At 46.5% G+C, this 18308-nt stretch overlaps 1 protein-coding gene across 1 annotated transcript in view; it reads right to left on the bottom strand.

Moving 5' to 3' along the window:
* The window catches only part of LOC140106702 (transmembrane protein 150A-like), a 78590-nt gene extending 70184 nt beyond the window's left edge, over window positions 1-8406 (bottom strand). Inside the window, exon 1 of the mRNA XM_072131297.1 lies at window positions 8054-8406. Coding sequence (XP_071987398.1) covers window positions 8054-8133 — 80 coding nt within the window. The 5' untranslated portion in view covers window positions 8134-8406. The remainder of the gene's footprint in view (window positions 1-8053) is intronic.
* Between the last annotated feature and the right edge of the window lie 9902 nt (window positions 8407-18308).

Here is an 18308-nt window from a genome sequence, read left to right as displayed (position 1 = left end):
AGCCTGTGTAGGGTCTGATTAGCCCCACAGCATGTCACTACATGGTCCCTAGATAACACAGGGGAACACACCAGGCAGGTTCTACCACTGCAAAGGCAGGAGTTAAGTGTTTTGTGTGATGTCATCTGTGTCAGCCAACCACATGTATTACACTCTGTTTCTGTGAGCTGAGATGTAATTGGAGGAGTAGCCACCACCTGACCAGTGGGAGTAACAAAACCCCTGGTCAGGAAAACTTCTAGAAGGAGAAGACGACTGGAATGAATCCAGAAGAGAGTGCAGTGTGAGGAGAGAGTTCACTCTCTCAGATTAGAGACTCAGAGGAGTCTGTGCAGCTAGCACGCCAGACCAAGAGCAGGTGAGCCAGCTCCCTGCCTGAAGAGTGGAGCTAATAGCTAGTTAGTGAGGAAAGGGGTATCATCCTACCTTTAAGGGTGATACCTGAAAGAATCCAGGATAAAGCTGAAGCATCCTTCCAGGACACAGCTAACTCTCAGCCTGCCCTTTGCATCCAGGCTGATGATCTGCATCCTGTGGCTCCCTCCAACTACATCTCAGCACTCCACCATCCTGTTAAAAGCACGTTGCTACTGTTCCTGTCGGTTACAATAAAGAACTGTAAGTTATTTTTGTTCAACCTCTGCCTCCGTCTGGTCCCTGCTACTACGGCTGTCACCATCACAGGCACCCTGTCCACCACACAGGGACTCATACTCTAGACACCAAAGGGTTGCCCCAGGGAGAACTGCTATAGCAGCCTCTCCCTCATCATTTCTTGCCAACACCACCCTGCTGGAGACCTGCCAGGCTGTAGGACAGCCCTCCGGTTCCCCATACCAAGCACCGTGGGGGATGTTGCACAGACAACAGAGGAGTGGGCCAGCACGAGGTTTACCTGCTCTGCGCCACCTCCTCACTGGATACATCACGGGGCTTCAGACATGTCCCCCATAGTCTGCAATGAAGCCATTGTATCGAGTGTTTATATATCTACACCTCATTGAAAGGGGTGTAAACTGGAATGCAGCAGACATTGCCTTGCTGCAGGTTTATAACCATGTGGAAGAGATATCCCATCTTAACTGCTGCCGCCATAAACATAGACACAACACGGTGGATTTTAGGACCACAATTCCAAAGCAGAAACTCTGCATCATCTTACTGTGTGGATAAACACTTCATTTTTAGGAGATAGTACATCCCGAAACTTTTTCCCAATTTCCAGGAAAAATATATTTTCACAGCACTCCCCATATAGCCATGTACCAAGTGATAATCATCCCCAGCTTTCCAGTGTTTTCATTCTGATCTTTCAACATTTCTACAATGATATATTTCTTCTATAATGAACGTTCAGTAAAAGCAGGACAAGCGCTGCCAACGAGAAGCTGCTGGAAAATCTTCCTACACCGTCATTTATCCAATACAAACAGTAGAGAAAAAGCCAAAAAAATCAGAACAGGCAAATGAAAAAACAGACAAACACCCAACCCAGTTCCTGGAAATATGTGAGTCAATCATTAGCCGCACATATGTAGTATATGCAGAGAAGGGCTTCAATATAACACTTGGGTAAGCAATAAAAAATATTAAAATTTATAGCTAATATTTAGTAGAAAACAGGTGTTGTGAATCGCTGACTGGATGTCATAACTGCCTAACAGTAACGGCCGTTATATGTAAGGAAATTTTCCATCCAAACAGGGCACCCGTCACCAGATTTCACTCCATTAAACTACTCCCCAATCAGGTAGGGTATAAAATGACCTTTCTAGAATGCTCACCCATGTATCTATATTTTTTTTTAAAAAACTCCTCCAAAGTTATTTGAAAATTACAAAAGTCATATATTGTCTGAGACGAGTCAAGTTTAGAGGCTGCAGGGAAACTGTAACCATCTGTGTTTCTATAGTACGGTACCTAGGAACATACCAAAGAAGGAGGATGAAGCAGCACTCCAGGAGTAGTGAAAAAAGTGAACATTTATTCCACCATAGATGCAACGTTTCGCCTTGTCTATAAAGGCATTCTCAAGCATGGAAATATTCACTTTTTTCACTACTCCTGGAGTGCTGCTTCATTCTCCTTCTTTGGCTACATCTGGTGGGTCATGTCGGACCCTCTGTGAAGACCTGCACCCGTTTATCACACGGTGCCGTTCCACAACCCATTTGTTTTTTCTACTTTTTTGTACCTAGGAACATGGTGTTTTAAAAGATACAAATCACGTCTTTTAAAATGCTGACTTTAGGTTTTGTATAGAATTTCATGTAAACAAAAATGATGATAAATTTACAGCAATACCAAGGCTTTTTAGCACCATTGATACAATAACAAAGTTATTAAGGTAGAACATAAAAAATATTTATTGGAAGACAACCTTAGGCTGCATTCACACAGGCATACCGCCGTGTGCTGGAGGTGAGGAGGAGGTGGCCCCCTCCTCCCTCCATAGGAAACAGCGGCGCACGGCCACACACCAGGCAAAAGATAGAACATGCTCCATCTATTCCTGGTGTGCGGTGTGGAACGGCACCGTACCGCCGCCTTTGCCATCTATGGAGACGTATATGTGGGCGCAGATTTACGGCTGCATGTGTGTCCCGGCAGTGTGAATGAGCCCTTACTACTATAACGTTAATAAATGGCACTTTGTGGGGGAAAAAAAGTTTTCAATAAAAATATTTCTTTACCAAGTCTATGAATTTGCTCTTGGTCAACAAAATACTGTAAAGACGGCAAAATACTGATTCTATGTATTAGGACCCTTCCATACACAGGTCGGTCCCTTGTGGACCAAATCCTCTATTGTTGAAAATAGAATCAGTATCACCTCCATCAGATTCTCCTGCATAGATGGCCTGAAGTCTGACCTAATTATTTTAAGGCTAGAGAACAGCCTCTACACTGACTTGGGTTGGTGGCAATGCAGGGACCACACGGGCAACATCTCTAACAATTCCCAGATATAGAGGAATTGCCTCAGTTTTTTATAAGCGGTTGAACTTTCAATATCAGGCTTTTCTCTGGGAACCGATCACTAAGTGTTTCCCATGATAATGCTGCACAGTCTAGCAGTGCTAGATAACATGTAGGATTGGCTTCTATACCTATAGCACTTTTTCATGTGTGTATTTCTGACTTTGAGATGTTACACTACATATTCTATGTATAGTGTATACAATCCTTCAGAGGAGTTAACCTCTACAAACATGAAGAAGAGGAAAAGCAAACTAAAACATACAGCAGTATACAGAGAGAACATACACTGGACAATCCAGACCTAATCCAGTTTTCCCGATCACTCTAGCAGTTCTAAAGTACAGACATTTCGTCCTCTCTGATCTGTAGGGGAGAAACTTCACTACTGAGCATGAGCAAAAAGTGCATCCACATTCATCTCAGCTAAAAGCCTACATCCTTATATCAGAAAAAGAACAGACATTTACAGGACATTCCATAATTTCCATAAATTCTGACGAAAAAAAAAAAATTCAGCACATACTCCATTGAACAAAGTGTAAGAATTCATTATATATATTTGTGGAGTCTGAGATGTTCCCGTTTTATTCCAACTGCACAGCCCTGATGAAAAACTTGTTAATCAGTGACTAGGAACAATTTTTTTTAAAAATCAGAAGTGTTGGCAATCCTGGTGCTTGCTGCAATGCTGGGACCGGACACCAGGGCAGTGCCACCACTGCATTCACAGTAAATCAACCATAAATCTACCATTAAATTCAAGCAGGGATAAACCAGGAATCCAGGCATTGTGCCTGTGGCAATCCTCTTATAGTTATTCATGGCCTCCTTCCTTCTAAAATCAACTTTTAAAATTATTTTAACAAGCCACAAGAGCTTTGGGGGTGTTACCAGAGCGCTTTTTGTGCTATAGCTATAAAGGATGTTACACTGTGCAGGAACACTGCCCTCAATGTATACTGGGACTTCCTCTTATTGTGAAGTTACAGTGGGTATAACTAATAAAAACAGAAAAACAAAAGAGCGCTTCCTAGTGCAATACAGTAGGGAAAGGTGGATGTCACAGTATTTTAAGGTAATCTGCTCACCTTCTAATGTTGTGCAAGCAGGCACAACACTGTTCTCGGCATTCCTGCTTGTCCTAGCCAGCAGGAAAACCTCCGGATTAAAGTGATGAATGATGACCCGTAGTGATAAGATGTGCTCCTGTTCCTTTCGGGTATTGAGAAGAAAAATAGAATGTCTAATCCGGTGCAACCCGATTGAAAATTAGTTACATACGGCATACAAGAGAAATTTATATACTATGCCGATTTATTCAGAAAAAGTAAAATAATAAAATCGTACAAGACAACGCGTTTCACGTCACTAGACTGGACCCTTCGTCAGGTCTGTCTGACGAAGGGTCCAGTCTAGTGACGTAAAACGCGTTGTCTTGTACGATTTTATTATTTTACAGTAGGAATAGCTCCTGCTCAGTGTAACAGCCTGTAAATCTACAGCACAAGCCCTCCAGAGCCCTTCTGGCTCATTGGCATAATTTTAAGATGTGCTTTTAGAAGGAGGCCATGGATGACAAATATGAGATTACCACTGTCACAGTACCTGGATCTACGGGCAAGTGCTCCTGGTTTTTCATGATGGATCAGCCTATTGCCCAAAACCATCATTGAAAATTATTACAGACAGATCCTTAATGTTTAACATTAATTCATGTCATATTCAGAAAACCTATGACCTCAATACAATTAAACCAAAAACAAGTGAAATTAGGACGGACATGGTCATTTAGATCATATCAGGAGTGATCTGGTTTTTCATTATTATTATCAATACTGTAGATGGATCCATTAGCCCAGTTGTCTGTCTACACTGGATGAAAACCCTTCTGATCTTTAGGTGACCATTAGGACAAACACAATGTGTGTGGCCAGTTAAATAAATGTTAAATTGTCCTTCAAATCTGTGGAAATAAATAAAGGGACTTAGATAATTTGTCATGTACGACCAAGCAGACAGCTGTACAATCTGAATGAATGTGTTTGTCTTTGTGCATTCCTTGTGCTATACACACAATCACTTGAGAACCAACTATTATCATCCCATGGGGCTTATTTACCAACATCCCCATGTGGAAATGTTCTATATACTTGTACACACAATGCACATGCCAACAGCAAGGAAACCTCTATATACTGCTCTGGAATCATTATTGACAATAGAAGGATTTGGTCACAAAAAATAAGCGGGAACAAAAATGTCCTAAACTTGACCAGAAGCATTTGTATTGGTGGGTTTATCTCCATAAATATATCAAAAACAGGGAAAAATTTGAGATCACAAGCCTCTGCCATATACATACAGCAACCAGCATACAGGGATTTACAGAATCAGAACTAAGCTTTATAGAAAGGACCCATGCTACGTTTTGACGACCCAATCGCCACGTGCGTTAAAAATTTCATCAAAATGAAAAAAAATAAATAGAAAGGACCCATGCATCTCTTCTGGAGCGCTACTGTAGCACTCTCACCAAGCAGGAATATGGCCATGACCATAAGCCCCAAGATCTACAGCCCGTAGTGGAAGTGTGAAGGATACATCCTAGCGTGCACTATTACTACTATCCATAGAAGTAATAATCCGGTCTATGATCCGGGATAAAAACAGCACCTCCAGTAAGACCTTCTCCTTGCAAAATGACTTTGGCCAAATAAGACTACAAGAAGGTCCGCAACAAATATTGTCCAGTTTGTGACTCTAGTTTTTAAAAAAAAAAATTGCTAAAGAATAATAACACCTATATATGGTCTTCAAGCATTCTTTCCTTAAACATAGTGGAAACTTTTTTTTTTAACTTTATTTTTTAAAGCTAGATCTCACCATTCGCGCTGTGGAATATATCACCCTAAGGCTGCATTTACACATGGCGATTTGGTTGCGTTCTTAAAACGTTAGCTCAAAGAGAGTTAAAATGTTAATGTTCTGTCAAACTTGCAAATTTACTTGTGACCATTTATCAGTTTTAGAAAACTCCTTTAACAAAAGCAAAACAGATCGCGTGGATGAGTAACAGAGTTTCTTTTCAGCACAGCCATCTAACCTGTCAGGGTCAGGACACACCAGTAACTACACACTTCAGCATTCCCAGTGGTGTCCATAAAACCAGCTAAAGGTTATGTAACATAACACATTACATATATTATGATATGACACAATTATGTAATAGCAGAGTCCTGGAACATCATAGTTTTACATCCACTGTGTTCTGACATTGAAGACAAGCGCTGCATCCAAAATCTTGTAGGGCAACAATACTTATACCCATTCTAATTGATCTCTACAAGACTTCTTATTAATGATGGCTATTTAAAGGGACATTATACAAAATAAGCATAAAGCTGCCAATCAAAATAGAAAGTCTACCCTATTTATACCAATAGCACATGGCAGATCTGCTACAATGTACATGTAACAAGTGGAAACAGATGAGCAGTAGAGACATAAAAGGTTATTTTATCCAGGTTATACATGGACTACCGTTCTTTCCCTACACTCCTTAAATCCGTTAAAAATAGAGTTAAGAACGGAGGTTTAACGGATGATTAACTTATCACTTAAAAATCCCATTGACATCAATGTAAATTTTATGTCATCCGTTATGTTTTGTTTAGGCAGGAATCCGTTATCCGTGCATTTTTAGTAAGGAAAAGTGACGGAGGCTGCAGTACTTTTCCTCTGTTTGTAAAAACCGCACGGATAACGGATCCCTGCCTAACTGACCGTAACAGGGGACATAAAATTTACATTGATGTCAATGGGATTTTTAACCGATACGAGGGAAGGAACGGTAGTGTGAACCCATCTTTAGGAAAGATTCACACAGCCATTCATATTGCCCACATGCCAATCATCTTAGAATGGATGGCACTCGGCTGCATAAATGCAAAACTTTTCAACGGATCATTGCCAACAGCCATTCTTTCAGCGGACCGTGTGACTGATCAGTTATAAAGTAGTCAGAACCGTTTTTCCACGGATCACTCAGTCTGAAAGAAGTATACAGTTGGATTTCTGCCATGTTCATACAGAGGTGTCAGCCCATGCGGGATATAAATCAGACAATCCAACTCCATAAGATGAAATATATTATTATTGACTGTACAACTACAGTAAAACTTTTCGGACAGGCTCTAGGTTTCTCTAACAATCTTCGACCATAGCTGAAAGCCTTGGCACTGCAGATGCCACCACTCCTGCCAGCTGGGCATTTATCATCAGGTAGCACCTGTCTGTATTCAGTTTGTATGTATTAGCCTTAGGTTAAGTTCACAATACTGCTCGAGCCTGTGTTAAAAATAAATAAATGTAAAGGTAGGTTTAATCAATTAAAAATTCCATTGACATCCATGTAAATTGTATGTCATCCGTTTTATTCCCTATAGGTTTACGTTATCCATGCATTTTTTTCAAGCAGAAAAAAAACGTTAAATGTAAAAAAAAAAAAAAAACCTGGATAACGGTTACCTGCCTGACTGTATGGGATGACAAAAGGGACATTGGTGTCAATGGGATTTTAAACTGATACGTTAAAAAAAAGTAAAGAGTGGAGGTAAGTAACAGAGGTAAGTAACGGAGGTAAGTAACAGAGGTTTGAACGATAGTGTGAACTTAGTCTAATTGAACACAAAGCTGAATGACCATAGAATTTACCCAGCAATTTTGGAGTGTTTTTCGGCGTCAGAGATCAATGTATGTGGCGCAAAGTCGGAATTTTGCACCAATAAGTCGCCTTTAATCCGCAGCAGAAACTTTATATTGACATATTGTGCATTTTCTATGTTGGGTGACAGAAGTGACAGCTCACACAGGCAGCTGCAGACACTAGTGACATGGTGAAGGTGCCAGGAGCCTGGCATCCCCTGGGGTCTCAGGAGCAGCCCCCTGACCTCCCCCAAAATGTTGCACACATGTCATTACCTTTCTCTCCAACACAAAGCCTCCTTTGATGAGTTTCTCCCTGATACCTCCCCCATCATTAGCAGAGCATAACCCTCAGCCTCGCACTTACACGATCCACATGCCGGTGATGGTGAAGGCTGGCAGTGTGATGGGCAGGATCACCCAGCCGGGCACCCTGGAGAGGGGCATGGTCGCTGCCCTACTTGCGGGCACTTAGTAGCAGGCTCGTGCAGTGAGTAGTCCCGGTCCAGGTGGAGGTTTCTCCCAAAAACTCCAGAAAAGTTTGCGCTGCTCCTCTCCCATAGCCCAGGCGAGGCTCAGCACTGCCCGCGGCCACGGCTGCTCTCATGCGGCGCTGCACCTTCTCTTCCCCGGGCCGAGGCTCTCAGCAGCCCGGCCGGAGAGACAAGCGATGGACGAGTCCGTGCTGAGATGTGCGGAACCTCCCCACACATCACAATGTAACAATCCAGCTGAGAGCTCCGCCCAACGCCCGCCCAGGAGACTGAACGGACTCCGCCCTCTAAGAAGGGAGGGTAGATACTGCACGCAGAAGTCTGGATGCTCACACACTGCTGGTCCTGTGCACAGCGCCCTGACAGAGCAGATCCTCACACTGCTGGTCCTGTGCACAGCGCCCTGACAGAGCAGATCCTCACACTGCTGCTCCTGTGTACAGCGCCCTGACAGAGCAGATCCTCACACTGCTGGTCCTGTGTACAGCGCCCTGACAGAGCAGATCCTCACACTGCTGGTCCTGTGTACAGCGCCCTGACAGAGCAGATCCTCACACTGCTGGTCCTGTGTACAGCGCCCTGACAGAGCAGATCCTCACACTGCTGGTCCTGTGCACAGCGCCCTGACAGAGCAGATCCTCCCACTGCTGCTCCTGTGTACAGCGCCCTGACAGAGCAGATCCTCACACTGCTGGTCCTGTGTACAGCGCCCTGACAGAGCAGATCCTCACACTTCTGGTCCTGGGTACAGCGCCGTGACAAAGCAGATCCTCACACTGCTGGTCCTGTGCACAGCGCCCTGACAGAGCAGATCCTCACACTGCTGGTCCTATGTACAGCGCCCTGACAGAGCAGATCCTCCCACTGCTGGTCCTGTGTACAGCGCCCTGACAGAGCAAATCCTCCCACTGCTGGTCCTGTGTACAGCGCCCTGACAGAGCAGATCCTCACACTGCTGGTCCTGTGTACAGCGCCCTGACAGAGCAGATCCTCACACTGCTGGTCCTGTGTACAGCGCCCTGACAGAGCAGATCCTCACACTGCTGGTCCTGTGTACAGCGCCCTGACAGAGCAGATCCTCCCACTGCTGGTCCTGTGTACAGCGCCCTGACAGAGCAAATCCTCCCACTGCTGGTCCTGTGTACAGCGCCCTGACAGAGCAGATCCTCCCACTGCTGGTCCTGTGTACAGCGCCCTGACAGAGCAGATCCTCCCACTGCTGGTCCTGTGTACAGCGCCCTGACAGAGCAGATCCTCCCACTGCTGGTCCTATGTACAGCGCCCTGACAGAGCAGATCCTCACACTGCTGGTCCTGTGTACAGCGCCCTGACAGAACAGATCCTCACACTGCTGGTCCTGTGTACAGCGCCCTGACAGAGCAGATCCTCCCACTGCTGGTCCTGTGTACAGCGCCCTGACAGAGCAGATCCTCCCACTGCTGGTCCTATGTACAGCGCCCTGACAGAGGAGATCCTCACACTGCTGGTCCTGTGTACAGCGCCCTGACAGAACAGATCCTCACACTGCTGGTCCTGTGTACAGCGCCCTGACAGAGCAGATCCACCCACTGCTGGTCCTGTGTACAGCGCCCTGACAGAGCAGATCCTCCCACTGCTGGTCCTATGTACAGCGCCCTGACAGAGCAGATCCTAACACTGCTGGCCCTGTGTACAGCGCCCTGACAGAGCAGATCTTCACACTGCTGGCACTGTGTACAGCGCCCTGACAGAACAGATCCTCACACTGCTGGTCCTGTGTACAGCGCCCTGACAGAGCAGATCCTCACACTGCTGATCCTGTGTACAGCGCCCTCAGGAGATCCTCACACTGCTGGTCCTGTGTACAGCGCCCTGACAGAGCAGATCCTCACACTGCTGGTCCTGGGTACAGCGCCGTGACAGAGCAGATCCTCACACTGCTGGTCCAGTGTACAGCGCCCTGACAGAGCAGATCCTCACACTGCTGGTTCTGTGTACAGCACCCTGAAAGAAGAGATCCTCATACTGCTGGTCCTTCGTACAGCGCCCTGACAGAGCAGATCCTCACACTGCTGGTCCTGTGTACAGCGCCCTGACAGAACAGATCCTCACACTGCTGGTCCTATGTACAGCGCCCTGACAGAGCAGATCCTCACACTGCTGGTCCTGTGTACAGCGCCCTGACAGAGCAGATCCTCCCACTGCTGGTCCTGTGTACAGCGCCCTGACAGAGCAGATCCTCACACTGCTGGTCCAGTGTACAGCGCCCTGACAGAGCAGATCCTCACACTGCTGGTCCTGTGTACAGCGCCCTGACAGAGCAGATCCTCACACTGCTGGTCCAGTGTACAGCGCCCTGACAGAGCAGATCCTCCCACTGCTGGTCCTGTGTACAGCGCCCTGACAGAACAGATCCTCACACTGCTGGTCCTATGTACAGCGCCCTGACAGAGCAGATCCTCCCACTGCTGGTCCTGTGTACAGCGCCCTGACAGAGCAGATCCTCACACTGCTGGTCCAGTGTACAGCGCCCTGACAGAGCAGATCCTCACACTGCTGGTCCTGTGTACAGCACCCTGACAGAGCAGATCCTCACACTGCTGATCCTGTGGAGGTGGAGGTTTCCATACACAGCGTGTCCTCACAATTCTGATCCTGTGTGCAGCTCCTTTACTCAGCATTTCCTAACACTGCTGGTCCTGTGTACAACACTGTCACACAGCAGATCCTCACACTGCTGGTCCTGTGTACAGTGCCCTCACACAGCAGATCCTCACACTTCTGGTACTGCCTACAGCGCATTCACACATCCGAGCCTAACACTATTGGCCCAGTTTACAGCGCCCTCACTCAGCAGGTACCTACACTGCTGGTCCTGTGTACAGTGCCCCCACTCAGCAGATCCTCACACTGCTGGTCCTGTGTACAGTGCCCCCACTCAGCAGATCCTCACACTGCTGGTCCTGTGTACAGTGCCCCCACTCAGCAGATCCTCACACTGCTGGTCCTGTGTACAGTGCCCCCACTCAGCAGATCCTCACACTGCTGACCCTCTGTATAGCTCTCCATTCAGCAGATCCTCACACTGCTGACCCTCTGTACAGCTCTCCACTCAGCAGATCCTCACACTGCTGAGCTTCTGTACAGCTCTCCACTCAGCAGATCCTCACACTGCTGACCCTCTATACAGCTCTCCACTCAGAAGATCCTCACACTGCTGACCCTATGTACAGCTCTACACTCAGCAGATCCTCCACTTCTGACCCTCTGTACAGCTCTACACTCAGCAGATCCTCACACTGCTGACCCTATGTACAGCTCTACACTCAGCAGATCCTCCACTTCTGACCCTATGTACAGCACCCTCACTTAGCAGGTCCTCACACAGCAGACCATCTGTACAGCAGATCCTCACACTGCTGGTCCTGTGTACAGTGCTCTCAATCAGTAGTTCCGCACACTGCTGGTCCTGTTTACACCACCCTCAGTCAGCAGATCCTCAAACTCCTGGTCCTGTGTACAGCTCTCCACTCAGCAGATCCTCACACTTCTGACCCTCTGTACAGCGCCCTCACTTAGCAGGTCCTCGAACAGCAGACCCTCTGTACAGCAGATCCTCACACTGCTGGTCCTGTGTACAGTGCTCTCACTCAGCAGATCCGCAAACTTTGGGTTCTATGTACAGCTCTCCACTCAGTCGTTCCGCACACTGCTGACCCTCTGTACAGCGCCCTCACTTAGCAGGTCCTCACACTCCTGACCCTCTGTACAGCACCTTCAATTAGCAGGCCCTCACACAGTAGGTCCTCACACTTCTGACTATCAGAAATGTTTATACCTGCACATTGGCTGGTGAGCATCACCTGCCATCTCCGAACATCAGCAATTGCTCCGCTTAGGCCAAAACCTTGTTAGCTCCCAAAATACATTGTGGTTGGTGCATCTTCATGGCTTTAGTTACTTATATGACCAAAAAAATCCCAGGGTGACAAAAACCTCTTTTGTGTTGCATTGGGAGTCACAGCCAATTACTTCATAGACTCGGGGATGTTACCAAACACTTGCACCAGTGACCACCAATGGCTACTGACAGAATTGAACCACCAGAAATGTGCAGATTTGTATGATCTTCATCAGATGTGTATGAGGGGCATTAGGCTACATGGCTACTTGGCACAAATAAGAACCACTGTAAGAAAAAATTAGTGAAAATCAGGGCCCCAGACATGAGACAACTGCTGCAGCTTCCATGTTTCGCTGACCACATACCAAGAGACAAGAGCCCCCCCCCCAAAAAGGCAAGGACCACGGGTTCCTTCCCAGTGTCACCAGCTACAACAGTAGTACACAGCATTACATGGAGCTACAGTAGCAGTACACATCCTTACATGGAGCAACAGCAGCAACACACAGCTTTACATAAAGCTACAGCAGCAGCACACAGCTTTACATGAAGCTACAGCAGCAGCACACAGCTTTACATGAAGCTACAGCAGCAGCACACAGCTTTACATGAAGCTACAACAGCAGCACACAGCTTTACATAAAGCTACAGCAGCAGTACACAGCTATAGATGAAGCTACAGCAGCAGTACACAGCTTTACATAAAGCTACAGCAGCAGTAGACAGCTTTACATGAAGCTACAGCAGCAGTACACAGCTTTACATGAAGCTACAGCAGCAGTACACAACTTTACATGAAGCTACAGCAGCAGTACACAGCTTTACATGAAGCTACAGCAGCAGTACACAGCTCTACATGAAGCTACAGCAGCAGTACACAGTTTTACATGAAGCTACAGCAGCAGTACACAGTTTTACATGAAGCTACAGCAGCAGTACACAGCCATACATGAAGCTACAGCAACAGTACACAGCTACACATGGAGCTACAGCAGCAGTAAACAGCCGCACATGGAGCTAGATACATCAGAAGCACCATAGAAAGTCTCTGTGTAGCCCACAAATATTTGTCAGCCATTCTCCATATCAGTAGAATGTGTTATTAGTAATGATGACACGGTCAGAGTGTATATTTAAAACTGCCCCAAAATGGAAACACCAAGTTGTCATTTTTTTTTTATTTTGAGAAAAGATGATTTAGAATTATTTAATGGAGAAAACAAGTATTTACTGAAACAAACAAACATGTTGAGATTGATGTCAGAATTGAAATAATGTCCTGTGTCTGTTCAGCGCTACTTCCTCGTGAATAGACAGAACATGCATCATATTCGCTTAGATCGTCGCTCCCTGTGATGACATCAGGGAGCAGCAATCTATTACCATGACCATTGAAAATCCCTGTATACTGCCTTACTGTAGTATGGCAGTATATGGTAGGAACAATCAGACAACCTAGGGTTAAGGTACCCTAGGGGGTCTGAAAAATAGTAAAAAAATAAAATAAACATAAAAATTCAAATCAGACCCCTTTCCCTAAAACTGATATAAGACTAAACAGCAAAAAGCATAAACATGTTGGGTATCAACGCATCCAAAAAGGTCAGAGAGACAAGCGATGGACGAGTCCGTGCTGAGATGTGCGGAACCTCCCCACACATCACAATGTAACAATCCAGCTGAGAGCTCCGCCCAACGCCCGCCCAGGAGACTGAACGGACTCCGCCCTCTAAGAAGGGAGGGTAGATACTGCACGCAGAAGTCTGGATGCTCACACACTGCTGGTCCTGTGTACAGCGCCCTGACAGAGCAGATCCTCACACTGCTGCTCCTGTGCACAGCGCCCTGACAGAGCAGATCCCCACACTGCTGGTCCTGTGTACAGCGCCCTGACAGAGCAGATCCTCACACTGCTGGTCCTGTGCACAGCGCCCTGACAGAGCAGATCCTCACACTGCTGGTCCTGGGTACAGCGCCCTGACAGAGCAGATCCTCACACTGCTGGTCCTGTGTACAGCGCCCTGACAGAGCAGATCCTCACACTGCTGGTCCTGTGTACAGCGCCCTGACAGAGCAGATCCTCACACTGCTGCTCCTGTGTACAGCGCCCTGACAGAGCAGATCCTCACACTGCTGGTCCTGTGCACAGCGCCCTGACAGAGCAGATCCTCCCACTGCTGCTCCTGTGTACAGCGCCCTGACAGAGCAGATCCTCACACTGCTGGTCCTGTGCACAGCGCCCTGACAGAGCAGATCCTCACACTGCTGGTCCTGGGTACAGCGCCCTGACAGAGCAGATCCTCACACTGCTGGTCCTGTGTACAGCGCCCTGACAGAGCAGATCCTCACACTGCTGCTCCTGTGTACAGCGCCCTGACAGAGCAGATCCTCACACTGCTGGTCCTGTGCACAGCGCCCTGACAGAGCAGATCCTCCCACTGCTGCTCCTGTGTACAGCGCCCTGACAGAGCAGATCCTCACACTGCTGGTCCTGTGCACAGCGCCCTGACAGAGCAGATCCTCACACTGCTGGTCCTGGGTACAGCGTCCTGACAGAGCAGATCCTCACACTGCTGGTCCTGTGTACAGCGCCCTGACAGAGCAGATCCTCACACTGCTGGTCCTGTGTACAGTAGAATGTGTTATTAGTAATGATGACACGGTCAGAGTGTATATTTAAAACTGCCCCAAAATGGAAACACCAAGTTGTCATTTTTTTTTTATTTTGAGAAAAGATGATTTAGAATTACTTAATGGAGAAAACAAGTATTTACTGAAACAAACAAACATGTTGAGATTGATGTCAGAATTGAAATAATGTCCTGTGTCTGTTCAGCGCTACTTCCTCGTGAATAGACAGAACATGCATCATATTCGCTTAGATCGTCGCTCCCCGTGATGTCATCAGGGAGCAGCAATCTATTACCATGGCCATTGAAAATCCCTGTATACTGCCTTACTGTAGTATGGCAGTATATGGTAGGAACAATCAGACAACCTAGGGTTAAGGTACCCTAGGGGGTCTGAAAAATAGTAAAAAAATAAAATAAACATAAAAATTCAAATCAGACCCCTTTCCCTAAAACTGATATAAGACTAAACAGCAAAAAGCATAAACATGTTGGGTATCAACGCATCAGATCTATCAAAATATAACAACAGTTATTCCCAGCGTCTTATCCCATAACGGAAAATAGCGCTAAAAGTCAAAAACACCACCTTTTCGCCATTTTGCAAAATATAGGAAAAGTGATCAAAAGACCATACAGTCCTCAAAATGGTAGCATTGAAAACCTCATCTTGCAAAACATGACATTACGCACAGCTCCTCACACTGACGTATGGAAAAATGATAAGAACTAGAAAATGTCAAAATCGACAAGGTTCAGGTGAAGAACTTTTGTACAACATTATAAAGCCCATATGAGTTTGTTATCCCTGTGATCGTACCGGCCTAAAGAATAAAGCACCTATGCCATTTGTGGCGCACAGCGAAAGCAGTATAAACCAAGCCCACAAAAAAATGGCGCAAATGAATTTTTTCACCAATTCCACTGCATATGTAATTTTTTTCCCGCTTCCCAGTAGAGGTCATGGAATATTAACCCCTTAACGCTGAAGCCACTTTTCACCTTCCTGACACGAGCCATTTTTTTCAAATCTGCCCTGTGTCACTATAAGTGGTTATAACTTCGGAACGCTTCAACATATCAAAGTGATTTTGAAATTGTTTTCTCGTGACACTTTGTACTTCATGTTAGGTGAAAGATTTTGATGGTATGTTTTGCATTTATTTATGAAGGAAAAAAACCAAATATTTGGTGAAAATTTGGAAAAATTCTCAATTTTCGAAATTCAAAATGTTCTACTTTTTCCATACATGGTCATAACAGCAAAAAAACTTAATAACTAACGTTCACCGCAATGTACTTATGAAGTTTTTTTAACCCTTGTTGTTTATTGTTTTACAGGGGTTAAAACAAAATTGGATGCAATTTTGAAATTAAAATTTTTTTGGCTAAATGAATGTGTTTTTCATAAAATGTACAAATTCTCAATGGATAAAATACCAAAACGCTCCACAAAGTTTGATCCCCAATCTCTCCTGAGTATAACAATCCCCCATATGTGGTGGTAACCTGCTGTATGGGCACACGCCAGGACATCGAAGGGAAGCTGCGCCATTCAGAGCAGATTATGCATTGTGACTTTTTATTGGCTATACAATCTTTATTTTCTTGGCAATTTGGACATATAAGGGCTTATTTTTTGCGACATGAGATGCACTTTACAAATACTTCATTCACTTCAAATCGGGGGGCGTGGCCGAACGAAAACCCGGCGGATTCGTTAAACCCGCCGCATTTAAAACAAAAAAAGTGTTGCAGAGCTTGCACTTACCTTCACTAGGAATAGGCCGGTGAACTTGAGCGCATTCCGATGCTTTTCAGCGCAGCAGCACCACCTGGTGGACGTCGGAGGAACTGCCTTAATGAATCCCGGCCGGACCCGAATCCACCGCAGAGAATGCACCACTGGATCGCGAATGGGCCGGGTAAGTAAATCTGCCCCATTGAGTTGCTGCACATGCTCAGTGGGTTACAGCTGGGTGCTGCTAGAAGGCAGGAGCTGGGTCCGGAAGAGGATCACGCAGGCCCGGAGCACTGCCAGACCCCGGTGCTGCTATCGGAGCAGTGGACCCCCCCCACCCGGTAAGTGCCGTGTGGGGGTCCGTTTCACGTGAAGGGTTAACAACCGCAATCATAGGAATCTCCGATCGCGGGTGTTAGAGGCGGGTGTCGGCTATAATTTACAGCCGACATCCGCAGCTTCTGGCTCCGTTAAGGAGCCAGCACCAGAAGCATGACATAATAGTACTACAAAAAGGATCAGTACCTATAGCTGTTATGTTAATAGACCATGTGACCAATCTGTGAGGCTGCGGTGCCCTGCATTTCAAAGAACAAGTTGTGAATGCAACTTTAAAAAAGATCCATGTCCAGAACAGTTATTCATGTGCAACACCCTCGCCGATGCAAGGCGAGGGAGTGTTTGCGAATACGCCCCACCTGCATGTAACCACATTACACTACATGGTCCTTATAGGACATAGGGGACATTGCAGTGGTTAATCCTGCCTGGCAAGGCAGAAGTTAATCTGTGTATGATGTAAGATTCTATTATCCAATGATCTGTGTTACATCCTGTCCTCTGTAAGCTGAGATGTAATTGGAGGAGCAGCCACCACCTGACCAGGGGAGTTACAAGACCCTGTTAGGAAACTTCCAGAACTAGGGCAGTCTCTCCCAGGAGGGAGAAGAGACCAGTTCCAGTCAGACCCTCTGGGTCTGCAGGGCACAAGATCAGAACAGCTAGAGACTAGTTTAGCCTAGCTCAGATGAGAAGAGAAGCAGACTGGGTTACCCCAGTCCAGACTCTATTCAGCCAGCATACCAGATAAGAGCAGGAAGAGCCTAGCCCCTGCCTCTGAAGAGTGGAGCTAATAGATTAGAGTTAGTGAGGAAAGGGGTATCATCCTACCTTCAAGGGTGATACCTGAAGCAATCCAGGATAAGCTGAAGCTTCCTATTAGGACACAGCTACCTCCCAGCGTGCCCTCTGCATCCAGGCTGGCGATCTACCTCCTGAGGCTCCCTCCAAAAGCATCTCAGCACTCCATCATTCTGTTAAAGGCACGTTGCTGAAGTTCCTGTCGGTTCCAATAAAGAACTGTAAGTGTTTCTGTTCAACCTCTGCCTCCGTCTGGTCCCTGCTACTACGGCTGTCACCGTCACGGGCACCCTGTCCACTACACAGAGACTCATACTCTAGACATCAAAGGGTTGCCCCAGGGAGATCCGCTATAGCAGCCTCTCCCTCATCATTTCTTGCCAACACCACCCTGCTGGAGACCTGCCAGGCTGCAGGACAGCCCTCCGGTTCCCCATACCAAGCACCGTGACACTAGCGTGCCTAGGCCGCAACCGCCAGCCACTCAGGTACTGCGGGCCCAGGCTGTCTCCAGGCCCCGAGGAAAGGCTAGGCCCCGGTGGGGGATGTTGCACATGAATCACTTATAGACTATGGTTTATATGGAACTGTGGAAAAAAAAAAGTTGCCAGATTGAGGCAACAGCCAATCTTTTCTACATTTAAGGTACTAAGGGCGCTTCTTGCTTCTTACATTCTGCTGGTGCTGGCCACCTACATATGTCATCAGGGAGAGCCCAGTGCACTCAATTTTCA

Source organism: Engystomops pustulosus, chromosome 11 (assembly GCF_040894005.1).
Source record: "Engystomops pustulosus chromosome 11, aEngPut4.maternal, whole genome shotgun sequence".
Classification (NCBI taxonomy): domain Eukaryota; kingdom Metazoa; phylum Chordata; class Amphibia; order Anura; family Leptodactylidae; genus Engystomops; species Engystomops pustulosus.
The sequence above is the reverse complement of the archived record's forward strand: the minus strand, read 5'-3'. Positions and strand labels throughout refer to the sequence as shown.